The following is a 27621-nucleotide window of genomic DNA, read 5'->3' on the forward strand; positions in this document are numbered from 1 at the left end:
CTTTGCGATTCCGACTTTTTTTTTGGAGAGGTACAAGGAAGAGTATAAAGTCACTTGGCATGTTTCCTTGTTACTTAGTTGACTGAACTGTCCTGTGATGAGCATTTTAATCTGTGTTGAATCATGCTGGGAAATCGGTGATGACTGTTAAAATGTAACATAGTTGAATGTCTTTCATCAAGTTGCAGTGAAAAAAAAAAAAGGTATTTGAAATTTCTTATTCTTCAGTATGCTAGGCTTTCTGCTTCTGCACAAAACAGAAATAGAGAAAGTCAGGGATTTACTTACACTCTGATGCTGCTGCTAAGTCACTTCAGCCGTGTCCGACTCTGTACCACCCCCATAGACGGCAGCCCACCAGGCTCCCGTTAGGGATCATTATTTGTGTCGGTTGAATTTTAAGAGAAGATGGCATTGTTCAGCCTGTGCAGTTGCCCCATCACAGTCTTTCAGGTTATCATGGTCCTGTTTTGCATCTCATGTTGACGTGGCTCTTCTCTGAATGTGGATTCCTTTCTCCTCTTCCCTCCAGTATGTAAAATGAACGTACACATTCGATGTCAGGCGAACGTGGCCCCAAACTGTGGGGTAAACGCAGTGGAGCTGGCCAAGACTCTGGCGGGAATGGGCCTCCAACCCGGAAATATTTCTCCAACCTCGGTGAGCCTTTACTGTTTTAACATATTGTAATCTGGACATCGTTCCCAGATGTGGTGAGTCCTCATATCGTGTGTGGCGTAATTCAAGTCCTAGTCTCAGCAAATACGGTAAACAGATTTACTGCGTTTTTAAAGAGCATTTTCTTCTGCAAATAAGATTCTATATACAGTTATGCAACAACATATAGTGAGTGTGCAGATATTGCAATAAGCAGAAAAAGGATTTTTTTTTTGGTAAATCGGCTTCCTGTCATTGTGGTCTGGTGAAAAGCCTGGAATCCAGGGGCCTGGGTTCTGCTCTTGGTGGGGTCCCCGGGTGTGCAGTTGGCCAGTAACCGTGGGTCTCTGTGTCCTCCTCTCTGAAGGCGTTGAACTTGAAGAGCTGGCATGCTCCACAGCCCTGGAATCCAGAGTGTGAAGGTTTTGTTTATGGATCGTGAATTTATCTCTGGTCCAGCCTCAGACAGGAGTTCCTTCCTCTTGGCTCTCGGCGGGTGGGTGGAGCGGGCCTGTTGCTCTGTACGTTTTGTCTTGTCCCTTCCCTGAGTGACCCATACCCTCCCCTGGTCCATTAGAGCTTCAGCCGCATCCTACTGCTGCCTTGCTAGTTGGGGTCTGCCGAGAGCTGGGGAAAGATCCGCGGCTATGGCTGTGGCTTCTAAAATGTGTAGCTTGATGTCTAGTTCAGGAAAATTCTCGACTGAACTGGCAACTATCTTTGGATACTTAGGAAGGGAAGTGCAATCACTGGCAGGTGCTTGGTTGTGCAAAAAATGTCATCACTAACCACCCTGTTTCTTCTTTTTTCACTAACCACCTCTACCAGGTGGAGGGCCCCACCTGGTAGATCAGGGCCTTGGACTGATGTTGTATTTCTTGATTTGAGGAAAAGTAAAGTGAAAGTGGCTCAGTCGTGTCCAGCTCTTCACAGCTCCCTGGACTGTAGCCCACCAGGCACCTCTGTCCACGGGATTTCCCAGGCAAGAATACTGGCGTGGGTTGCCATTCCTTTCTCTGGGGAATCTTCCTGACCCAGGGATTGTCTCCTGCATTGGGAGTTGGATTCTTTACCATCTGAGCTACCAAGGAAGCCCAGGTAGTGTTGGTGTTAAAGAATCCACCTCCTAATGCAAGAGTTGTAAGAGATGCAGGTTCAGTCCCTGGGTTGGAAAGATCCGCTGGAGGAGGGCATGGCCACCCACTCCAATATTCTTGCTTGGAGAATCCCATGGACAGAGGAGTCTAATGGGTTACAGTCCATAGGGTTGCACAGAGTCAGACGTGACTGAAGCGACTTAGCATGCACGCTCGCAGACAGCAGTGCCTGAAGATTGTCAGGTTAAGGCTTTCAGCCTGCCCCAGAGCTTCTGAAACTCCGTGGGAATGAGCTGAGCCATGCAGCACAACCTCCAGGAATGGGCAGGGTCACGTGTCATTTGAATCAAGTGCCTTTAATGTTTTGACACTTAATAGTGAGAAAACCCAAATTATCTATTATCTGACAGTTCATCACTAAAGAGAGACGTCTCTAGTCTCTCAAAAGAGAAGAATGGGTTAAAACAAAAAAAAGATTGAGAAACACTGGCTTGAAGTTTTTTGGCTAGGGCCAGCCCAACCAGGGGAAAGATTTAGGTGGAGGAAGTGAAATTCAAGCTGGTAAAATTTTTCTGTCTTTGAAAAATTTATGAGGAGAAACTATTAAAACAATTGGATTTTTAAAAGTGATCCATTTTGTATCTTCAATCACTGTTTCACTCGGTTGAGTAAGTACAATCCTTGCAGTTTCAGGCTATTGCCCAGCTATTTATTGCAGACATTGCTTAGAAGTTGTCCCAAATTAGCTGTTTTTTTAATAGGTCAAATGCTCCAAGATGTTAGACTTCTGGTCTCTTGTCTCTTCTGGTCTGCTTGTCTTATAAGTATCCCAAGATGGACATTTGCACGGTCGCCATGTCTGTAGGTAGCATCCTCTGCAGGATGGGGCTGGAGAACTCCCCAAAGAGGTCACACCCACCTCTGGTTCCATCTGGTGGGCTAGGAGCTCTCATTGTATTGGTGGTTAACCTCTCTGGAGGGCAAGTTGACCATGCATCCCAAGTCTTCAAACTCAAATCCTTGGTTCAGAGTTCCCTTTTCGGAAAGTTATCTGAATAGATGATGCTAATGATGATCTTGTTGATAATGATGACAGTACAGCTTAAGTTTATTGAATGTGCCAGGCACTGATCTAAGAGCTTTAGGTGCAGTTATTCATTTACTCCTCATAACGATCCATGTGGCAGCTGCTGTGACATCCCCTTTGTTAGGAGGGGAAACTGAAGCACAAAGAGGTGGGTGACTGGTCCACGGTCACAGGGTTGGGTTGCAGAGCTGTGATTTGAACCCAAGCAGCCTGCTTGAGAGCCCAGACTCCTTATCACCCTGATAGGAAGATTTACGTGCAAGTACGATCACTGAGTGTTATTTATATAGAGAAAAACGGGGGAGAGTCTGTATGTCCAGTATCAGGGGAGTTATTGAATCAATTGCAATATATCCATAAAATTGATTATTGGACAGCTTTTTAAAACTCATGTTCTTGAAGGACATTTAGAACTGTGGATAATATGTTAATAGCATGCAATTGACATAATATGTTAGTATGATAATAGCATGAAAAATGTTAAAATTCATGTTATGAAACAATGATTTCTTTGTCTTTAAAAATTAATCAAGCGTAAAGATAGATGTGTGTATATTGTTTTTATTTTTTGTTGATGAGATTATAGGTATTTTTTGTATTATCCTTCATATATTTGCTCATTGTTCCAATGTTTACATTAATTTTCATTTCTCTTCTATAATTTAAAATGTATATTATAACGTTGCTTCCTTTGTTCTCATGTTGATTTTCTGAGCAGTTGTGAAATCTGCTACTTGTAGGACACGGACACCAGATGGCGCTCTTAGAATGTGGTCACCTGTAGAAAGCAACCGGGTGGACCAGGCTGAGACAGCGTTTCTGTATACTGCCGTTTGAGCACAAACTGAAACTCAGTGACTTAGATATATTTTTAAATGATTCTTACCCAAATACAGTAAGCACAGATCAGGAGTTTATGCTGAAGCAGCTTTGAATGGCAGAACCTGATCACATGTCAAGCTGTATTAATCGCTCCCCATGTGCTATATTGACGGGTGAAGCTGCAAGTCAAGTCTTCTCCATCCGTAACTGCTTCAAGTTCCACTGGGATTTCTGATTCCCTGTATCTCTTCTTTGCAGAAGCTTGTTTCTAGATCAACCCTAAGACGACAGGGAAAGGAGAGCACCAAAGAAGGAAATGGCATTGGGGTAAATTCCTCCAACCGACTTGGGATCGACAACTTTGAGTTCATCCGAGTGTTGGGGAAGGGCAGCTTTGGGAAGGTGAGTCTTAGCTTTAGCTGTCTGGGTTAAAGGAAGCCTGCTCCATGGAGGTTGTTTGTATGTGCAGGAATGTATCCACGTGCCTGTTTCCCATCTGCCTTCTGCCCCAGACAAGGCCATACCCTGAGAGCTGCAGGAGTTCTCCTGCTCATGCTCCTTCCTGCTGCTTTGCCATAGGTGATGCTTGCAAGAATAAAAGAATCAGGAGACCTCTATGCTGTGAAGGTGCTAAAGAAGGACGTGATCCTGCAGGACGATGACGTGGAGTGCACCATGACCGAGAAAAGGATCCTGTCCCTTGCCCGCAATCACCCCTTCCTCACTCAGTTGTTCTGCTGCTTTCAGACCCCTGTAAGTATGACTCCCAGTCACCATCCCATGGCCTCCTTTCTTCAAAAGTTGAGACTGCAGTATGTTGAGTTTCATAAAGTGAAAGTTTCATAAAGTGATCAGAAACTTTGGGGGTTGGAGACTCCCAAGATAGGGTCATTTGAAGTACCCAGTGACTTCTGATGACCCAGAACCAATGAACTAACTGCTTCCTTTCATGCTGTCCTGGAGAAGGATCACTTTGAGGGTTGTGTGTCCTAAGATTGAAAATGTCTTTGTACATAAGTCTTCTCTAGCAGAGTGAAGGTTACAGAAGTCCAAGAAGACAGTAAATGTCATGGACTGCTTATCCTGGTGACTGTGACCTTGGCTTCATTGCTAAATGCTAAACTGTTTCTGACCTGGGGAAAAAGAGTTCAGGCCAGGATAGGCCCAAAGAAGGCATCTTGATTTGTAATGTCCCAAGGCCTTGCTCCTGGCCTCAATCAAGGACCCTTTGCTTGATTCTGTGGACTGATCCTGGGATTCTGTCTACCCCATCATGGGGTGGGAACTTCCCTGGTGGCTTAGAGGGTAAAACATCTGCCTGCAATGCGGGAGACCTGGGTTCAATCCCTGGGTCAGGAAGATCCCCTGGAGAAAGAAATGGCAACCCACTCTAGTACTCTTGCCTGGAAAATCCCATGGACAGAGGAGCCTGGTAGGCTACAGTCCATGGGGTCGCAAAGAGTCGGACACGACTGAGCGACTTCACTTTCATCATGGGGTGCAATTAGGAGGAATGCTTTTGGCTGCAGTTAACAGAATATATGACTGATAGTGGTTTACACAATAAACAGAGAGGATGAGTTTAGTTCATAGTAGAGACTTTTTTCTTGAGCAGTCTGATGATAGCACTGTTGGGATTGTATGAGATGCTTAGTGTCACTAGGCATCTTTTCCCCTTGAGGTCTCAAGATACTCACCCTAATATCACAGCCCTAACCATCACACGTCACATGACAGCATCTCAAGCAGGAAGCACAGGGCAGAGAGGCAGAGGGCTTCATGCACTTTCCTCTTATCAGGGGTAGAAAAAGCTTTCCTAGGCTTGAGTTGTAGGCCCATCCTGAGTTGCAGAGGAGGCTGGAAGAGCGAATATCTAGCCGAGATAAGCTGCTTTGTCACAGTGGGCTCCCATCCACCTTGCCTCGTCCCTGAGGCGGGGCACTCTGCAGCCCACTTAGACTGGGCTCAGGGCTGGGCTCCTGCTGTCAAAGGAGAGGGGAGAGGGCTCCTATGAAGGCAGCGGGAGGGTCTGGCAGTTATTTCCGTCTTCTTGCTTGTCAAAGGCATTCTGAAAGAGAATTCAGGACACGTCCCTTGTCTCTGCCACCGTCAGGGATGTAAAGGCCTTGGTAGGAGTGGGATGGGGGCATCACACCTGGTCTAGGGATGCTGCAAGGCATTTCTAGGGAAAGTGACAGCTACACTGGAACCAGAAGAATCGGTTAGAATTAATCAGGCAGAGAGAGTGAAAGGGAGTATGTTGTACAGGGTGAATAGCTTTGGGTGGGTCTACCAGTAAACAGGTCTTCCGTGGTAGCTCAGTCAGTAAACCGCCTCCTAAACAGGAGATGCAGGTTCAGTCCCTGGGTCAGGAAGATCCCCTAGAGAAGAAAATGGCAACCCACTCCAGAATTCTTTCCTGGAAAATCTCATGGACAGAGGAGCCTGGAGGGCTACAGTCCTTGTGGTCGCAAGAGTCGGACACGACTTAGCGACTAAACCACCACCAGTAAACAGGAACAAGAAGGGTGCATAAAGCCCACAAGCATCAAATGTGAGGTTGAGAAGGGGCCTAGTGAGAACTGCGACTGCAGAAGTGGGCCAGACCAGGACCAGGCTGTGAGAACCTTTAACCTCTGTGAAAAGAGCTTGTATTTTAGCCCTAAGAATGAATGAAAGACATTTAAGCAGACGAATGACATACCAGATTGCAATTTTATACTATAAAAAAGCAGATTTTTTGTGTGCAGTGGGTAAGATAAGCCTTCTTCAAGTATTCGTCTCCTTTCTTTGACTGAAACTAGTAGTTTCATGTATAGCCTTTCAGAGAATTGTTTGTACACAAAAGCATACATACACACAACATATATGCATCTGTATTTAGTTTTTTTTTTAAAAAAAAAACATAAATGGTGGTATATATTGGCACACCATTTTGTACCCTCTTTTTAAAAACATTTATTTATGTTTGCTGTCTTGGGTCTTAGCTGTGCCACGCAGACTCTGCATTCCTACACGGGGGTTCTCTCTAGTAGAGGCACGTGTGCTGAGTAGTTGTGATGCTCAGGCTTGGTTGCCCCGAAGTGTGTGGGACCTTAGTTCCCTGACCAGGGATCAAACCTGTGTCACCTGCATTGGAAGACAGATTCTTAACCACTGGACCACTAGGGAAGTCCCCCCACCCCTGTCTTCCTAAGGAAAAAATCCAAAATGGTTTTATTAAGAGAGTAAAATCTCTGTAATACATCTTGCAAACTTTATATTTTTTAAAAATTTGCATATAAAAAGATGAAATATAATTGACATTTAACATTGTTTTAGGTGTACAAAGAATGATTTTATATTTGCATGTGTAGTAAAATGAGCACCACAACTAAGTCCAATTAGCATCTATCAGCACACTTACAGAATTTTTTTCTTGTGTTGAGAACCTTTAAGAAATACTTTCAACAACTTTCATATATTCAATACTATATCATTAATTATAGTCACCACATTGTACATTGCATCCCCATTCACCTTATTTGTCTGAAAAAAAAAAACAATGTATCTTGAGATTGTCTCATATTTGTATATACCTGACTGCCTCATTTATAATGGCTGCATAGTATTCCATTTTAAGAACATAGTACAAATTATTTAACCTATTTCCCATTGGTATATACTTAGGTTATACTTAACTTTTATTTCAATCAAATTTACAATGAGTCCTTGTACTTTTATCTTTATGTACCTGTGCTATGATTTCTATATGGGACACTGTTGGAAGTGGTATTGCTTGGTCAGAAATGGATGGATTTATGATTCTGATGGAGTCTAGTGGGCCTTCTCCCCTGTCATGGCTGGAAATAGCCAAGACTTTATCACCTATATACCAGGCACTGTGTTAAGTGCCTTATGTGTATTATCAGTCTTTATGGTAATCCTGTGAAGTAAGTTCTGTTAGCATCACTCCCATTTTACAAATGAGCAAACTGAGGCAGGAAGAAATTTAGCTTCCAAGTGGCAGATGTTTTAAAGTCAGGCAGTCTGACTGCTGAGCCCAAGCTCTTTCCGCTTGCTGGCCGTATTTCTAAATTCACACTCCCAAACCACATGTGAGAAGGCTCGTTTCCCCTCCTCTCCTGTCATGACGCTGCCTATCATTTCGATGGCTGGAGAGATTTTTTTTTTTAAAGGTGACTTGGGAATTCTAACTGGCATTTCTCCAACAGTAAGTGAGGCTGAGCATCACGTGTGTGTAAGGGCCCCTTGTGTTGGCAAAGGCACCTGTGCAGCTTGGAGAATGGATGGAACAGGGGAGCCAGGAGACAGGAGGACAGGTGAAAAGGACGTGTGGCGTGCACTCCTGTGATGTCGAAGCACCTCCGGGTCCAGCTAATAGCTTCTTGGGCTGCAGGTTCCCTTGCACTCCTTCCTCTTGCCTCTCATAGTCTGGGCCCCTGGAGGCCACACCCTCTTCATCAGAGCCCACGCTGCCCCTGCCACCATGCCCCCGATTCTCTGCTTCCCATTTCTGGGTCCATGGTTCCATCAGAGCTCAGTTCTGCCCATCCTCTCCATTGCTATCCAGAGTAACCTCAAAACATTATTTCCCACACCCTGTGCTTTGTCCACCTAAAGTCTTTTGCTGGTCCTCATCCAGCTGTTTTCTCAGAGAAAAGTGGGGTGACGGTTCTGGGTTAGAGAAGACCCTTGTGAAGAAGGCAAGACTGGTGGGTGGCGCTGGTTGTCCACCTGGGCGTCAAGCTCAGCTCCTTCTCACTTCATGAGCTGGGCAGGACTACACGCAGGGCTGCACCGAAGAGCAGATAGTTTGCTGTGACGTTGGGTTGGACAACATTAACTGGTGATAATCTTTTGAGTCAGACAGCTGACTGATGTGGTCATGCAGTGGCCACTCAGTTATTCTAATGAACAAATAAAGAAGTGTCTCCTGCCCAACTCCAGGGGGCTTTTACCTACCCAGGGAAATCCCCATGACTCCATAGAAGCAGTCTGAGGTCTTATGAACAATTAGCTGGTGTTGTAGTAGAAGAGAAATTAATCTGAAACAGATTGGAAGGCCCATAAATATAGAATATACAATGCAGAACTTTCCAGGAAAATGTGAACTGTAAAATATCCCCAGATATCAGTGTCTTCATGTGATTTCCACAGTATTCAACTGATGTATTGTGTATCATACGTGTTCAGTCGTGTGTGACTATTTGTGACCCTATGGACTGCAGTGGTGAAGCCTTTGTTAACATTGGCCATCTATTTTTAGTGACAGTTTCATATATGGCCACAAGGTGGCAGTCGTTACCACAAGGTGATTTTTATTTCTGCACCAGAGAGGAGCTGACTTTGGGGTTTAAAATTTGTGTGCTGCAGTAGATGTCTCCAAAGCAAAGGATAAAAGTAATTTTCCCCTCCCCTAAGTCTAGATGATAAAGTGGTAGGAACAGCTTAAAAGAATCAAGTGCATTTTTCTTATGCTGAGATAAAGATATGCAATTTTCATGTTGCTATAGTTTAAGCCATCTCTCAGATTTGCAAGGTATCAGACTCTACATATGCATGTTATTTGCTCTCTGCATCAGTTCATCTGTCAGAAGTCCTCAGTTACTATCTCTGTTTGCTATTGAAAAACTAAAGATGAAGAACAGAAAATGCCGGTTACTATGAGAAATTACAGCAGGTAAACGACTGCTTTTCAGCAACTGTGTTTGGCAGGCCCTGACATCTAAAAGAAGATGCTGGTCACTGTGTCACGCCAAACAGTCACCCCTGCAGAATTTAGAAGGGACCCGAGGTGAGGCATGGGAGCCACTCCCCAGCACTTGCAATGTGTCATTTCATTGTGAAGATGCTGGTAGAAACAGCGCTTCTCTGACTCTCCAGGCCTTCGGAATGAGTGTCTCTGAGGCCCAGGAGAAAGGGAGCAGCTTGCTAAGGCTCCCTTGAGCTGAATGGTGGAAACAAGGTTCATCTCTGGGTCAGGCTGACTCTGGAGTCCGGCTCCGTCCACTTGGTATCTCGTACAACATTGAGGTTGTTGATTCAGCATCTGCTTAAGCCCCTCCTGTCTGCACTGGCTCCCCTCCAACCTGTTGATATGGCAGCAGCCTTGCCCTTGGGAAAGGAAGCTGTGTCCTTCCAGCTCTGTTTTCCTCTGTCTAAATGGCTTGCAACTCCCTTAAAATTCCTTTGAGCCTTAGAGTTCTCCTGGTGGAGATGAAAGCAGGATTGCTGTGAGGACCAAAGGCGAGAATGCAGACACACTCTTGCCACATGCATGACATGGTTCAAAAGTGAACCAACTGGTGTTGTGATGACTGTCTCCTTCCCCACACCAAACATGTCCTAGGACTCCCAGGGGCCAGCACAGGCCCTACATGATGGTGACAATAAACACAAAGTAGGGATTTGGGAGCTCTTTTTGTTCTTGGTCAAAACAAAAAGATAAGCAAATTTCAAATATTAGATAATTTGTCAAGTTTACTCCCTAGAATTATGGGCCCATGAATTATTGCCTCAGATTTTTTTTTTTATCATAATACATGTTACTTGCAAATACATCATTCCATTGGCATTCTCATAAATTTCTGAAAGCACTGTAAATTCTAATAGTTTGTGAATAATTCATTAATCTGGATCATGGCTTACAGTCTGAATCAATGCTATACTCTTGGATCTGTTGATTTTATTTCTGAAAACCTAGCCAAAGAAAGCAACATAAAGAATAAAATGTTATGCATAAATATGTTTAATTTTCAGTGCATAATTTATAATAGGAAGATACTGGAAACAACTTAAGTCTTCAGTGATAGGAATCTACTTTTAAAATCCATGGCTGATTCATGTCAATGTATGGCAAAAACCACTACAATATTGTAAAATAATGAGTCTCCAACTAATAAAAATAAATGAAAAAAAATAATAAAAAAAATACTACTTGATGAAGATTTTGGCCAGTAGAGATATGATTGAATATTAAGTAGTTAAAAGATTGTATGTTACTTTCAGAAGCATCTAACATATATGATTTATTGCATACAATTCTGACATCAGCCCTAGAAGGTGGGTACAATTATTATCTTTATTTTGCTGAGTGATAAAGTGAAGGAGAAGCTAAATTACTTGCCCAAAATTAAACAGAGTAAACGGTGGGACGAGAGATGGGAGGCCAGGAAATAGTACAGAATTTATGATTATTAGCAGTATGAATCCATTTCAGGTTCCTCCTGGGAGAGCAACTTGGCAAACCTGTCCCCTCCTCCAAAAAAAAAAAAAAGCCAGAAAGGAAATGATGCCAGTAAACTATCAGGGACTCTTATGAAGGTAGTGGAATTATGGATGATCTTTGTCTTCTTTGTTCTGTTTGCCAGTTCCTGCAAAGTGCCTCTGTTTCTTTGTGGATGGGGTGGGGGGAGCGAGGCCTCCTGAAGCCAGCAGGGCCCAGGTCCGGGCTGCTGGCCTGGGGTACACTGCCTTTCCCAGCCTTTCAGGTTAAATTCACTTCACACTCCTTTCATCTTAATCAGGGACTGTTGTGTCGGCAGCTGAGCCTGCTGGCATTTATGGCCTGGAATCCGGGTCTCCCCACCCCCAGCTCCCCGGGCTCTCCTTGTCGCTCCTGGAGCCTGGCTGAGAGCTGAGGGCCGAGACCAGGAGGAACAAAGAGGCAGGGGCAGAGTAAACAGTGGTCAGATGCCGCAGCCTTTGTGCAGAGACCCAGTTTGCGAGAGCGAAGGTTTCCGTTTGGGAAACATAGGGCGCACTGTGCCCGGTGCCCAGGCCGCGCTGGAGCCGTGAGCCCCTTTGTGCGTTGGTGATCTGCTGCCCTGGGCGGGGGAGGCGTTACACAGAGCCTCCTTTGACGGGGACAGAAGCCGGGCGCTCTCACCTCCCTGCTGAGGGGTGTCGTCAGGTGTCACCTGCCGGGGGCGCTCCCAAAGCGGTGCGCCTGGAGTTCTTGGCAGCGGGCCATCTCTTTCCCTAAGAAGCCGCACCTCAGTGTCCATCAGTAAAGCAGAAACCCTGCCTTTGAAGGGAAGGGTGGCTAGGAATCTTGTGACCCAAGTGCTGTCAGCTTACCCAACCGGTGCGAACTGATTCAGTGCACATAAGTCACCCTTAAAATATGTCTGAAAGTCACCCGGCAACAGGGGTACAGGGGAACAGTCTTTGAGTTATTTTCTCTGTCGTTATGTTAAATATTAGCAGAGGGGTGTAGGTGTCAAAGAGAGACACAGACAGGAGAGATGGGCAGCAGAGTCATCCTGTCGCCCTGGGGTGCATCTTCCGGGGTAAGGAGGTGACCGCACTGTAGCCTTCCATAGGTGAGCTCTGGGTTCTGTGGCTGAGCTAATGGCACCCGTGTCTTGAGGAAGGCCCCCTGCCTGTTATCAGGCAGGAATAAAGGCAGGTTTTCACAGCATAGGGTTTTGTGGCCTTTTATAAAATACCTTAGGAAAGGCCATTTCTTCTTCGCCTGTTTGCAACTGGGCTTCCTCCTTCCACTGAGCATTGAGTGCCGCAAACACAAGGTGGTCTGCGTATGGGTCACTTGGTACAGTTTGCCTTTGGCTCAGATCAAAATAGAAAACAAGCCAGAACCTGGCGTTTCCCAGTTGGGCATGTTCCTGACATTAATCATGTTCCCGCTGGGGACAGAATGCACAGGGGCCGTCTCTGGGCTCTGAATTTCCAGTGGGGGAGGCGGGGGCTGATTTAGGACCTTTGCTTCTGTCCCCAGAGGCATCCCAGCTTCCCAACTATCTGTGACTCAATAGGGTCGTGAAAATGAATGAGAAATAGGAGAACCCGGAGTTCTTGCTGTTCCTTTGGCTGTCTCTGCTTGGGGAGGATGCCAGAACACTTGGTGTGACCAAAGGGCTTGAAAGGGTTGGCATGTGTTTCCTTTTGAGGTTATTCAGCTGCAACTGGCCTTGTCACTAGCTGTCACCCACGGTGATGACCTCGAGATGGCCTGGACCCCCCACCTCCAGTGTGTGGAAGGCGGTTCACGGATTGTGCGTCATTTCCTTTGGCTTGGCCGAGACTTGCCAGGGTCAGACTCGTCCCCTGTGTGTCTGATGACCGGCGAAGCTTTGTGGTAGGGAGTGTTGGTTACGGTTTTCCCTAACCATGCCTGGGAACCTGCCAAACTGTGGATGCTCAGACCACCACGGGGCCCTGTTCTAAAGCTCCAGGCTGGAAGTGCTGGGAGTGGCTCCAGGAATGAGAACGTGATGGGCTTTCTGCCAAATAGTTTAATGACAAGTCAGCCAGTCCGGAATCACACTGATGGAGGGCAAGGGAAAGAAACAGTGTTTGCAATGCTCAGTGGAGCTGGCAAGAGGAGAGTCGTGCACGTGGCAGATAGTATGATGACTGTGTTTACTCCCTGCTACACAAGGAAAGGTAGCTGAAAAGGAGCTCTGGATTCTGGGGGAAAGTTTTACTTCCCGGCCAGTCTTTCCTCAGAAGGGCAACCAGAATATAATACTAACAGTCCAACTAGCACCCTAGGGTGGCCTGCGGGTGTTTCCCTGGGAAACTGGGTTGGCCTTTGTCAGGGCCAACTAGGACCTTGGGGCCAAGACCTAAGGTGACATCTGTGGGTGGCTGGAGCAAGTCCCCTCCAGAATCATGCAGTCTAGAAACCCAACTACACTGGGTGGAAACCACAGACTAATGTCTCCTAGTTTTGAAATACTTGCTTTTTCCATAATTACTTCATCACTGGTCAGAACACAGCTATGTCCATCTCTTCTCGGGCTCCAGATCGAGGGCCTCTCAGGACAAAGTCAGCCCTGTCTGTCAGTATAAACTTTGCCAATCTGAAATTTCAGAGACTCGTCCACCAGTTGGTGAAGATCAGGGGTGTTCGTTCATTTGGCAAATGTGCGCAGAGTTCCTCTAGGGCGTAGGCCCAGCTCTGAGCCCTGAGGACACAGCAGTGGACAAAACAGGAAGGAGCCCCTTTCCTCATGGAGCCAGTGTCCTCCTGGGGAATTCGGGACCTGAGGAGCAGGTCCCTAGCAGAGAGTCACCCCTCTGCAGTGGGCTGGTCATGGTCGAATTTCTGGGATTGCTATTTAGGGCAGGCTCAGAGCAGCCATCTGCTTACAGGAGAGTCCAGGAGAAGTGTCTTGAAGCTGTATTTGCTTGTGCATTCCCATCTGGTGCAGGGAATTGAAGACCTGATGGAGATTCCTAGGGGCAGGGAGGGCAACGGGCTTGGGGTCCAAAGCAGGAGGTGTTGTGGCTAAGCATCAGCTCAGCTTACTTCCCACGCTCACCTTCGCTATTGGTACAGAGTTCCTCCTGCGCTGGGAGGACTGATTTCTTCCCTGAGAGCCCCACAGGAGGCTGCGGGACCACACTCCCTGCCCCGACCCCCATATCCATGCCTTCAGGACTGACTGCTCCTGTGCAGGGTTCTTTTCCTGCCTTCTGAAGCCAGGGAGTACCTGGGCTCCTCTCACCAGGGACCCTCCGTGCTGCCCCGGCAGAGGCTTTGGCAGGCCCTGTCTCCCCTTTAGGGCCACCCAGGGAGCTCCTGTTTCCTTTCTGTGCAGCCATCCAGCTTTCAGTGTATTTGCACAGCAAAAGAGCTTGCTGTATTTGGAGCTCACTCCTTCCCACTTCCTTAGGATGGTCTGTGATGATGTCTTGCTCAGGTCTTACGAAGAGAGTCTTGGAACTCTTCCCAGAAACTCAATTTCATCCTTATGGTATATGATATTTTCAACCTTAAAATGATGTAATGTTTAATTCCCAACCAAAACAAGAGGAGAGCCCTTCCAGCAAAACACCCCCCCTCTTCCCTACATGCATCCCAATCCTGTGCCCGTGGGAAGTGCCTTCATCCTTGTCCTTCCTCTCACTCCTCATTTCACATCTCCTTGCAGAGTGGGAAGTAGCCTGTGCCCATGATATTCTGTGCTAGTGTGTGTCTACCAGTGGTGGAAAGGTGGTTCGAAATGAGTTAGGCACAACCAGCAAAGTAGGGAGCTGGACCTACAGACTGGTTCAGGTTGCTCTTTTGGGAACCTGTGGAATTGAGATCCTGCTCATAAACTCACCAGGGGCTTCCCTGGTGGCTGAGATGGTAAAGAATCTGCCTGTAATGCAGGAGACCTGGGTTCAATCCCTGGGTCAGAAAGATCCCCTAGAGAAGGGAATGGCAACCCACTCCAGTATTCTTGCCTGGAGAATTCCATGTATAGAAGAGCCTGGCAGGCTGCAGTCCATGGGGTCACAAAGAGTGGGACATGACTGAACGACTAACACTTTCACAAATTCAATTTGTCCCTCTTTACTTTGGCTTCAGGTCAGATCTGTAGCAGGAAGTTCCCTCCACATTGCTCAGAACTTTACCTGCACAGCCTTGACTTTCACCAGCAGGTCAATATGTCAAGGAATTAAATGACTGATGAATAATCAACCTTTCCAGTAAAAAAAAAAAGAATACACACACACACACACACACACACACACACACACACACACACAATCCCTGGGTCAGGAAGATCCCCTGGGGAAGGGAATGACAATTGCAACCCACTCCAGTACTCTTGCCTGGGAAGTCCCATGGACAAGGTGCCTGGTGGGCTACAGTCCATGGGGTTGCAAAGTCAGAAATGACTGAATGAGTAAACAACAATGATATATATATATATATATGAATTTATTTAAATTTACTAAAAATTTTATATAAAATTTGAATCATTTATGTAATGTGATGAGATTTGCCCACTGCTAACGTTGGGGGCAGGATAACCCTTTTTTATGAGAGGGTGGGGGCTGTCCTGTGTGCCGTAGGATGAGAGCATCCCCGGCCTCCATTCACTAATGCCAATAGCACATGCCTAATTATGATAACCAAAAGAGTCTCCAGACATGAACAGATGCTCCTGGGGGGAAAATCTCACCAGTTGAAAACCCCTGCCTTACGTGAACATCTGGTGGTCCAGCCTACATACGGAAAGTCAAGTAAGCTAGATCAATTTACTCTCTACAGAGGTCAAAGAAAATGTGTCAGATCTTCTCTATAAAAACATAAATATTATATCTTTTTTTTTTTTTTCCTGAGTGTGTAGACAGAGTTCCTGTTTAGGGGCTGCTAACAGCTGTCAGCGCTACACTGTGGCATTTGAGGGGACTGGGGCCCTGAGCTGGGAAGAGGAGGTGGAAATAAGGGATCTGTTGAATGTGAGCAGGAGTTAGCAGGCTGTTGTGATGGGGCAGAGTTATCAGAGCGGGGGGCATCCAGGGAATAAAAGATTAGCTCAGCGAGCATATATTTAAAATGGATTATGTTAGAAAGCAAGCAGTCCATATAGTGCAGCTCTCATGTTTTGGCATTTAATGATTATATTTCTGCTTTGCCAACAAGGCCCTGAATGAGTGACATTTTATGAAACTCATCATCGTCACAGTGGTCTTAAACGGGTTCTTATCTGTGAGTCAGACTCCTGTCCTCTGTGTGCTGCATATAACTGGAATTTACAGATGGAGATCAAGTTTTAAGAAACATTTCCCAATCAGTGTAGAAAAAATGTGCTGGTAGAAATACAAGTGTAATCTAGGGGAAAACAGATTTGCTGTTTTCTTTTGTTTGTTTTCCGTGTATGGAAATGTCATTTCAGCTTAAGATACAGATACCATAGAGGCTGTCTGCAAAATTGTGTGGTCTCTACATGTTAAAAGTAGACCCTAAAAATGAATTAAATACTTAAAGGTAAGGCTAGACACTATAAAGCTCTTAGAGAAAAAGATAGGCAGAACACTCTTTAGGATAAATTACAGCAAGATCTTTTTTGACCTACCTACTAGAGTAATGGAAATAAAAGCAAAAATAAACAAATGGAATTTAATTAAGTTTAAAAGCTTTTGCACACCAAAGGAAACCATAAACAAGATGAAAAGACAACCCTTAGAATGGAAGAAAAATATTTGCAAATGAAGCAACTGACAAAGGTTTAATCCCCCAAATATATAGACAGCTCATGCAGCTCAATATCAAAACAAACAACTCAACCCCAAAATGGGCAGAAGACCTAAATAGACGTTTCTCCAAAGAAAGACATTTAGATGGCCAACAAACAGATGAAAAGATGCTCAACACCCTAATTATTAAAGAAATGCAAATCAAAACTGCAATGAGGTATCATCTCACACTGGTGACAATGGCCATCATCAAAAAATCTACAAATAGTAAATGCTGGAGAGGGTGTGGAGGAAAGGGAACACTCTTACTCTGTTGATGGGAATGTAAATTGATACGGTCACTATGGAGAACAGTGTGGAGGTTCCTTAAACTAAAAATAGAATTACCATATGACCCAGCAATCCCACTCCTTGGCATATACCCACAGAAACCTTAATTCAAAAAGATTTATGTACCCCAGCGTTCACTGAAGCACTATTTACAATAGCCAGGACATGAAAGCAACCTAAATGTCCATCAGTAGAGGGATGGTAAAAGAAGATGTGGTACCATGTATACTGGAACATTACTAAGCCATAGAAGGAACAAAGTTGTGTCGTTTGCAGAGATGTGGATGGATTTAGAGACTGTCATACAGAGTGAAGTCAGTCAGAAAAACAAATATTGTATATCAATTCATATATATGGAATCTAGAAAAATGGTAAAGATGATCTTATTTGCAAAGCATGAATAGAGGTGCAGACAGAAAAAAAATGTATGGATACTAAGGGGAAAAGCAGAGGAGTGGGAGGAATTGGAAGTCTGAGAATGATATATATACACTACTATGTATAAAATAGATAACTAATGAGAACCTACTGGATAGCACAGGGGACTCTTCTCAGTGCTCTGTGGTGACCCAAATGGGGAGGAAATAAAAGAAAGGGAGGGATTTATATATGTATATGACTGATTCACTTTGCTATATAGCAGAAACTGACACGGCAGTGTAAAGCAATTATACTTCAATTAAAAAAAAAAAAAAGACAAGTAGATCCTATCCACCAGAGACATTACCTGTTGATATGTTGAATGGTAATATTGTATGTATGTTGCATTTTTAATTCAATTTAGGAAATGTTTCCTGAGTCAGGGACAATATATGCTAGGGACTGGAAGCATAAGGAAGAATAAAATGTGGACTGTCCTTTGGTTGCTTTCATTCAAGGATCACCCTATCCTAAACGGGTACGTTTCATCACTGTGTGATAGAAGATAGTCATAGCGTGGCCCTTGGGGAGATTGGGAGGACCTTCCCTGGGAGGGGCTGTTCTGAGCTGGGTTTTGAGGATGAATAGGAGCCCTACAGAGACAGAAAGGGGATGGGTCTTCCAGACGGAGGTAACAGCCATGCAAAGACAGAGGCTTAAAACTATGATGTGGCCAGGAGCCCCCAAATAACTTGATGGCGCAGGATTGCAGAAGAGGAAATGTGGGGAGGAAAGAAGACATCCTGTGCTGAAGAGTTTAGACTCTTCAGAGGTGAAAGCAACTGGCAGAGGATGTGAAGTCAGAGAGCAACCTAAGATCTGCATTTGGGGAGGGCTGTAAGTGGCTGTCTGCAGAGGAGACTGACAGGGGGCAGCCCTGGTAAGGCCGTTGAACCACTGGTCCACAGAACCTTTCTGCCCCAAGGCAGCCGTCATAAGAGTGGAGTCAGGGAAACACGTAGGAGGTGGAATTGGTAGGACTTTTAGAGTAAAAGAGTGAGAGGAGTGGCCAGAGTTCTGACCCATTGGGAGCCTGGGGGAATGGAATACCTGGGTTCACTTTACAGAAAACCCAGTGGTAAGATTAGATGGTAACCCAGATGGAAGATTAGATTTGTGTCATCAGTATCCTCCGGGCATAGTGCCAGTATCAGTTCAGTCACTCAGTTGTGTCTGACTGTTTGCAACCCCAAAGACTGCAGCACACCAGGCTTCCCTATCCATCACCAACTCCTAGAGTTTACTCAAACTCATGCCCATCGATTCGGTGATGCCATCCAACCATCTCATCCTCTGTCATCCCCTTCTCCTCCACCTTCAATCTTTCCCAGCATCAGGGTCTTTTCAAATGAGTCAGTTCTTCGCATCAGGGGCCAAAGTATTGGAGTTTCAGCTTCCACATCAGTCCTTCCAATGAATATTCAGGGCTGATTTCCTTTAGGATTGACTGGTTTGATTTTCTTGCAGTCCAAGGGACTCTCAAGAGTCTTATCCAATACCACAGTTCAAAAGCATCAATTCTTGGGTGCTCAGCTTTCTTTATAGTCCAACTCTCACATCCATACATGACTACTGGAATAACCATAGTTTTGACTAGACAAATCTTTGTTGGCAAAGTAATGTCTCTGCATTTTAATATGCTGTCTAAGTTGGTCATAACTTTTCTTCCAAGGAGCAGGCATCTTTTAATTTCACGGCTGCAGTCACCATCTGCAGTGATATTGGAGCCCACAAAAATAAATTCTCTCACTGTTTCCATTGTTTCCCCATCAGTTTGCCATGAAGTGATGGGACTGGATGCCATGATCTTAGTTTTCTGAATGTTGAGTTTTAAGCCAACTTTTTCACTCTCCTCTCTCACTTTCATCAAGAGGCTCTTTAGTTCTTCTTGGCATAGTAGAAACTGTAATTTTAAATATTTCCATAGATGTTTATAGAGGGAGAAGAGAGGAGAGTGAAAGTGAAAGTCTCTCAGTCATGTCTGACTCTTTGTGACCCCATGGACTATCCATGGAATTCTGTAGGCCAGAATATTGGAATAGGTAGCCTTTCCCTTCTCCAGGGGATCTTCCCAACCCAGGGATTGAACCCAGGTCTCCTGCATTGCAGGCAGATTCTTTACCAACTGAGCTATCAGGGAAGCCCTAAGTTAGAAATTTCTAAGTGGGGGAAAAAAGAAGAATCAGAAGGAAGAGGTTTCGTAGGAGGAGGCATCAAGTGCCATGATGAATTCAATTCACCAAAGGATTCAAAACTATCCATTGAATCTGGGATGTGATTGTTGGTGCCACTATCTTAATCACTGTTCTCATCCTTGGGGTTTGAAGGGCACTTCTGAACTTTATTTCACCAGCTGAAGCTTCTTGACAAAGTCAACACAATATCCTCTCCCCAGGGTAAACCTTTTTCATCTACTTCTGATTACTTTGTCCCTCATCTTATTATAGCTATGCTTCTTTTACTTGGGTCTCAAGAGACCCAGGTTCAATTCCTGGGATGGGACGATCCCCTGGAGAAGGAATGGTCACTCACTCCAGTATTCTTGCCTAGAGAATTCCATGGACAGAAGAACCTGGTGGGCCACGGGACATGGCGTTGCAAAGAGCCAGACACAACTGAGCGACTCTCACACACACATACCCTTTACACTAAGGTCTGCATCTTTCTTCCTCAGTGGACCGTGAAGATCCATATTTTTCCCACATTGAAAAAAGAGTCGGGAGATTGGGGTAGGGGGTAGGGGATTTTATTCCCCAGTTTGAGGGCCAGAGAAGAACGATATTGTGGCTGCAGTGGAAAAATCAGACTCAAAATAGCACTTGGAAGGCACATTCCAGATAGAAACTGCAGCACGTAAAGCAGAGGAAGGAAGAGCCTCTCAGCCAGTGGATTCCCAGGCATCTTCTCAAGACAGACATGGATGTTCTTGGCCAGATTCGATGCCTCCCTAACTGGGAAAAATGTTTAATGAGACAGCTGTAACCCGGAATCTCTTCTTAGAAGGCAGCCATGTCTAAGTGATCCACAAATCAAAGGGAGAGATGAAATCTTCTTTAAAAAGTTGCAAAGTTTCAGAACCTCTGTCATGAAAAAGATCTAAATAAGTGAAATAGCGTAATGGCATTTTTATTCTTTATTTTATCACCCAATACAAACTAAATGCATAAGTATCTTCAGTAGACTTGCTCCTATTTGATGCTGAAACCAAAATCTTTTTTAAAAGAATGTACTGTGTGAAATAATGATTTAAAGAAATCCTATTCTGTATACTTTTAAGTGACCCAACCTTTTTTAAAAAGTGAATAATCAAAAAGCCAGTGCTCTGTGACAACCTAAAGGGGTAGGATGGGGTGGAAGATGGAGGGAGGTTAAGAGGTATACATACATATACCTCTGACTGATTCATGTTGATATTTGGCAGAAACCAACATGATATCATAAAGCAATTATCCTCCAATTAAAAATAAATAAATTCAAACAAGCAAAAAAAAAGTGAATAATCACCTAAGACAATGATCCCTAATCTTTTAGGCACTAGGGACTGATTTCATGGAAGACAGTTTTTCCATGGACCAGGCTGGGAGGAATGGTTTCAAGATTATTCAAATACATTACATTTATTGTGCACTTTATTCCTAATCTAATGCTGCTGCTGATCTGACTGGAGGTATCAGTCAGTGGCCCAGTGTCTGGGGGCTCCTGACCTAAGATTTCTTCTTTGGGAGTCTACATTCAGAATTAAAACACCATGTCCAGTTAGTAATCATCTGCTGTCAGAGATGCTTGTTTTTCCAAGCTAATAAATCTGATCTTTATCATAGTACAGTGACTAGATTATTAATACCATGTCCTCTTATTCAGATCAACTTAAGCAGAAATCTAGCTAATTGTAGGATTTCATAGAAATGGCATCGGGAATAGTACGTGTTAAAAAAATCACGGTTTTGATGACTAAGTGCATCAGGAAATATTTGTAATGTAAGTGAGAAAGAAGGGGTATGCTTTTTGTTTTCTCCCTTTCTGTTCTTTCTCATGCTGTGAAGTATTAAGTATAATTAGGACATGAGGGGGAAACCAAACATAGTTAAAATTATTTTGCAAATATCTTATGTGCTCTAAAGTCTGCAATTCTTTGGATGCTAAAAGCCATAAATAATTTTGTTTCTCCTGATATTTAGACTTCTATCTCTGGGTGTCAGGATTATAGCTATTTTATTTTTTCCTCAATTTTCCATGTATTTACTTTGTAATTACATTTGAATGAAGAACATGTAATTACTTTTATAAACAGAAAAGCCAAAGCTTTGTAAATAAAGGGAGATGAAGTGGCGTCAAGCAGACCTAACTTTTCTTGAGCTCTTCCACCAACTATTTTAACTGTGGGCAAGGCACTTGACTTCTTTGCGCTTGACTCCCACAAGATGGCCAGTAAAACTAGTCTTTGGCAGTTTGTTCCAGCTTTCCTGATATTCTGGTTCCTGCTATGTTAGTTCCTTGGGTTTATTGACCCTTAGCGTGGTCCAGGCACCAGGGGCGGTGGTACTGTAGATACATCATTTGGCATCCGGGCTCTGCCTTGAAAAGTTGCAGGTTTTCCAGAGAAAATAAAAACAAGTGCAGAAAGCCAGAACAGCCAGTTCAGTGATACTGGGGAAGATATGTGTGGGTTAGAGGCACAAGGGAGGCTCCCCCAGAAAGGGAAGACTTGAATACCAGCTTCACTATATCCCCTATCATATGTTTGCAACTTATTTATGCTTTAAGAAGTATCCCGGCCCAGATGCTCCACAGGGGACTGAACTGCAGGTGTGATTGTCAAACATTTCTCTCATCTGGTATGTATGCCAATAAGCCTTGTCAAGTTACATGACAAGAGAAGACCATAATGTGTCCAGTTTACCAGGAGAACACTTGGTTTTTGGAAAGAACTGTGTGTCTCTCCAAGGTTTCAAATGCAAGCTCCTTGGGGCTTGTTATATTGGAGACATAGTTTATCTTCCCAAAGACTAGTGTCTGAGCTCAGACAGGATGTATCATGCCTGTGGGCTTAACAGAAGACTTGCCGGGTGATTGAATTAACTTCTCATCTCTTCTGGGCTATACCAAATGATAAGTTAAAAAAAGAAAACAAAACCAAAAAACGAAGAAGCCATTTGCTTCCCCCCCTTTGTTTCTTCCTTGAAGCCTTTGTAATTGTTCTTAATGTGGTTAAGTTCAAGTGGTTTCCAGTTCAGGCATGGCGCAATCAGATTTCCTCACCAGGGTGCTTTTCCACTGTCACCTCTTTGACGTCAGTGACTGTTCCTGTTGATCTGAACTCCCTATTCACCCTGTAGATGACTTCGTCAGAGAAAAATCCTAAAGCAGGAGGCACTTACGAGAAATGCAGCACAATGCTGTCTGTTCCTGGAGATTTCCTTTTGCTTGTTCACAGCTGGTCAATAGCAGCGTTTGATACCAGGTTGATATGTTACTTATTTAGAAGTAATTTCATAGCAGTTCTTAGGATTTGGATGAGTAAGTATAGATGTGGCTCCCAGCCTAACATTATCTTCAAGCAATAACTAAATTAGTCTTTAACTTTACATGTTGTTTCTATTCTTGGAGTTATTTCCAAAAGGTAACCTGTATCCTCCCTATAGATACCTGTTTCGGTGAGATTTACATGTGTCAATGGCAGTGACTATGGGTTCTTGCTTTAAACAGAAAAACCTTTCTCAGTCTGAGAACAAATTAACGCCGTCAAAGGGGAGAATAGCCACTATAAGAAGTCCCATAAAGTTTGCAGTTCATGGGGGAGCACATTTGCCTTGCAATAATGATTATGATTATTATAAAGCTCTTAAAATAGTATGAATTGTCATCTAACATTAGAAAAATGAAAAAATTTGTTGGAGAGGAAACTTTAGTTAATGTGGCTTGGCTTATCAAATCTGGTTCTGTGACCCCTTGTTCAGTAGTCATGTCAGAGAAAGATAAGCCCTCTTTATCAGGTCAAGGCCATGACCGCGCAGTATTAGGAAGTGCTCCCTCGTCCCAGCAGCTGCCCTGGGGTCCTCCTGACTCCCTGAACCCTCGAGAATCCTGTCCTGAACTGAGGATCAGGGAGCTGCTGCAGTAGCATTTCGGCTGCTATTTCGTTCCCGTGTACTTGCCAGGCTGAGGGCTCTGTGGTGGACACCATCTCCACGTCTGCTGAGATGCTCCTTCGCTAGCCTGCTGCAACCCCCACCCCAGGGGCCAGAGCCCCAGGAGCAGAGAGCCAGGGTGGCCGCAGCCTGGGGGAGGTGGTGATGAGGAAGACGTCAATAGTACTACTACTAATAGTTGCTTCCCAAGTGGCTGAGATGGTAAAGAATCTGCCTGCAATGCAGGAGACACAGGTTCAATCCCTGGGTCAGGAAGATCCCCTGGAGAAGGGCCTGGCACCCTATTCCAGTATTTTTGCCTGGAGAATCCCATGGACAGATGAGCCTGGCAGGCTACAGTCCATGGGGTCGCACAGAGTCAGACAAAGTGACTAACACTCACTTTCACTAAAAGCTAGTAAGTTTTATCCAGCACTTACTATGTGCCATATACTGATTGAGATTCTAAGCTTAAATCATTTCATCCTCCAATACCTGTGAGTTCAGTCATCTTATTATCCCCATTTTGTAGATGAGAGTTTTGAGGAAGAGAAAATAGAGCGCAGCAGGAACTGCTTTGGTATCTCGGGCTCCCCGGCTGCGGAAGCCACAGCCCTGACCACACTGTGCTTCCCTTTAGCTGCACCAGGGACTTCAGTGTTGGGCACAAGGTCTCCCAGCTGTAACTTTGGTCCTCTTTGTGGTATGTGGTAATAACAGGAGTATCTATTTGTTGAGATCCTCTTCTGGGTCTGGTGCCACGCCAAGCACTTGGCTTCTGGTTTAATCTTCACACGATCAGTGTAACTAGAGATGTTATTACCCCAGATTTAGAAATCAGGAAACCTCCTGCCCCTTAAAATTTGGTGAATGTTTCAGTTAAATTTTTCCTGGTAGAAAATAATAGGATAATACTAAACCAGGGTCATTCAAAACGGGAGAAGTGAAAACAGAGATTCAGAGGTACAGGGGTGTCTCATGGAATCCAAGGGCACCCACTGGCCAGGTCTCTGCAGAGACCAGAAGCTGGAAGGCTGTGAGGGACCCAGACGGTTTCCTTCTCAGCCATTCATGCTGTCTCTGCCCTCATTCTTCCCCTTCATCTGCCCATCCAGGCTTTTACCCCTCTGACAGCAAGACTTTTCATGTGTTCACATCACGAAGGCGGAAGCCTCCGCCGCCTGGCTCATGCCTCCTCGGGTCCTATGCTCAGCACAGCCTGCTTGAACACCTGCCCATCTCAGTTCCAGTTTTCTGTGAAGGGGCCTGGGGTGGGGCGGAAGGGCAGCCTGGTCCGACTTACCATGGGCGGTGTGTCCAGCACTTACCTGTGTGACTGCGCCAGGGCAGGTCTCTGAGACAGGGCTCGGTGAGCTCAGCCGACACCTCTGGAGGTGCCTGGCGCACTGACCCTAAGGCGTCTCATCCTTGGCCCCTGCGCTCTCTAGAGTTACCCTCCTTAGGCAGGGTCACCTTGCCACAGGTACCATAGCACTTTTATCTGGACGGGTAGGTTTTTTTTTTGGTTGCACTGGGTCGTCTTTGCTGCACATGGGCCTTGCCTCGTGGCGAGTGGGGACTACTCTTTGTTGTGGTGCATGCACTTCTCATTGCAGTGGCTTTTTTTGGAATGGAGCACAGGCTCTAGGGCTTCAGTAGTTGCAGCACTTAAGACTCAGTAAGTTGCAGCGTATGGGCTGGGTCATTGTGGCACACAGCCTTAGTTGTCCTGTGACATGTGGAATCTTCCCAGACCAGGGATCAAACCCGTGTCCCCTGCATTGGCGGGCCAACTCTTATCCACTGTACCACCAGGGGAGTCCTAAACATGTGTTTTGTCTCTAGCTTTTCCTCATGGATTGCGTACCAGTTCTACCTCCTAAAGAACAGTCCTTATGAAGGGCTTTAGGGAATGCACACTGCTTATACTGACAGTCACTTTCAGGTCACAGGATATTTTTATCCCCTGTGGCCTGGGGAAGTAGCAGCCCAGGACTGACAGTAGCCCAGATGGACCTGGCCCAGCCTGCAGCGGGTCAGTGGAAGCAGGCAGGTGATGATAGGAATTCTATTATTAACCAGGCACCAGCTCCTTGGCCTCCTGTAACTCGCACCGGCTGGGCTGCGCTGGGCTGGGCTAGGCTGCATGGGACAAAGGGATTTCTGATTTGCTCTTATTACTCCATATTAATGACTTGCATTTGTGGTTGGTTGGATCAGGGACAAAAGAGAGGAGCAAGGGACAGAAAAAGGGCTGGGCCACTGGCTTTAGAGCTGAGGTTCAGCTAGTCTGTGGGACCTTCAATCTGCTGCTGTGCAGATCAGGGCAAGACTTCCTTTCGAGGAGCCAGAGGCTGTGCAGGTGTCCAGGCTTGGCGTCTAGGAAATTGGATTTTAGAAAAACTGGAATGCTGTCTATACAGGCTTACATACAGAAGCAGCTGTCTGCCCTCCCTGCCCACGGTGGGATTTGGAAGCTCGTCTGTGCCCCAGAAATGACTCATGGCAGCCTTAATCCACCCTGCCATGTGGTGAGGCCCTCCCTAAATGTGTGGATCCCAGCAGATGCTTCCTCTGGTTGCTTTGCATTTGGGTTTGTTTAGCGTGACTTAGTGTTTGTGAGGTCACCAGCAAGACTAGGTCTTAAGCATCACAGATCGTGGAGTAGTAGGTGGGTGGTGATCTTCTGCCTTGTTGCTTCGTCTCTGCCTTTAAAGGTCATTTGCTTAACATGAAGGGTTTCTAGCTTGGTGGCATTCATTCCATAGGAGGAGAATTCAGCCAAAGTCACTGGTTTTTGTAGCTGATATTTTATTATTTGTGGCAGGTTCCAACACTTCCTGGAGTCTTTTTCAAGCCAAGCCCTTGAAAAAGCATAGTTGCCACATGTTCTAGCCCAGACACTGGGCCTGTAATTATGACCAAAGCCTATAGTGAGGGATCCAGTGTATTCCTAGGTCTAGGGCCCTCTTCTCAGCTGTCGGTGACCTGGGGAAAGGGTGAAAGGGAGCATTCTAACTAGCCTTGGCCTTTTGTACCAGCACTTGATCATGAAAGCTGCATGTGCTCCAATGAGGCCCCCACTCGGCACCCTCAGTGCTTGGGGAGTGTCCCCCTTGGCGGTCACCGTACCCTGCCTCACCCCTGACACTCCAGCTGTTCATTCACCTTGAGTCCTGCCCTGTCCATCCCCACTCCAGCCTGCCTCGTGCTTCCTCAGCCTTCACGGCTGGTGAAATCGGCTCCTAGTTTTCCCCAAAGCCTGCCCCAGCCTCCAGCTGTTCCAGTGTCCCCGATCTGTGTCCCCCGATGCCCCCTGTGCCCAGGTACTGCGCTTAGCACTCTGGGCTGCTGTGCTCCCAGGAGGAGGCCTGGGCTCTCCTTCATTCCATGCTGCTCAGTCCCCACCCAGGGCCCGGCACAGTGTGTGCCCGGCAAACATTTATCCCTCCTTGCTGAGACTCTTAATGTGAGCCCGAAAGGTCTCTCTGAAAGACTCAGTAGACTCTGTACAGCCCATACCAGAACTCAGACCCCGGACACCCCGTGGAGCCCTGGGACCCAAGTTGGAGGCTGTTGAGTCTCTCTTTGGATGTGATTGCAACCAGCCTGATGGCATACTTACATCAGGCATCAGAATGGCTGTTAAGGGAGAAGGTGGTTACTAGGGGCCTTAATAATTAACAACCAGCGATGTAAAGACCCTTCTTTCTATTGGCTTCCTAATCCCACTTCCTACTGCCTGAATACCTGCTCTGAGACAGTCTCAAAATTGTCCTTTCCAATGTCCCATCTTTCATATGAAAATCAGAGAAAATGGAGGAAGCCATGAGTGACTTTGGTTTGTTTCTGATTGTAACAGTCATCATAAAAATCTTCAGAGATATGGAAAAATATAAAAAAGAGATAAACATCATCCGAGATCTCACAATTGAAAACAACTTGTCATATGTAAGCATTTTTTTCATCTTTTCTGTGCATATCTACATCTTTGGCTATAACTGAAATCATTCTGTGTGATCTTTTTTTTCTGATGTAAAACATCTTCACCATTACAACTGCCAGCAGCAGCAACCCCTGCTGTTTATTGCACTTTCTAGAAGCCCCACCTGAGGACATGTTTAATGAAAGCTT

General features: G+C 45.3%; 1 protein-coding gene across 1 annotated transcript in view; it reads left to right on the forward strand.

Moving 5' to 3' along the window:
* Positions 1-27621, forward strand: part of PRKCH (protein kinase C eta) — a 235024-nt gene that overhangs the window by 133955 nt on the left and 73448 nt on the right. Inside the window, exons 7-9 of the mRNA XM_020905071.2 lie at positions 533-660; positions 3922-4065; positions 4243-4416. Of these exons, the coding sequence (XP_020760730.1) occupies positions 533-660; positions 3922-4065; positions 4243-4416 (446 nt within the window). The remainder of the gene's footprint in view (positions 1-532; positions 661-3921; positions 4066-4242; positions 4417-27621) is intronic.

This window comes from Odocoileus virginianus, chromosome 6 (assembly GCF_023699985.2).
Source record: "Odocoileus virginianus isolate 20LAN1187 ecotype Illinois chromosome 6, Ovbor_1.2, whole genome shotgun sequence".
Taxonomy (NCBI): Eukaryota; Metazoa; Chordata; class Mammalia; order Artiodactyla; family Cervidae; genus Odocoileus; species Odocoileus virginianus.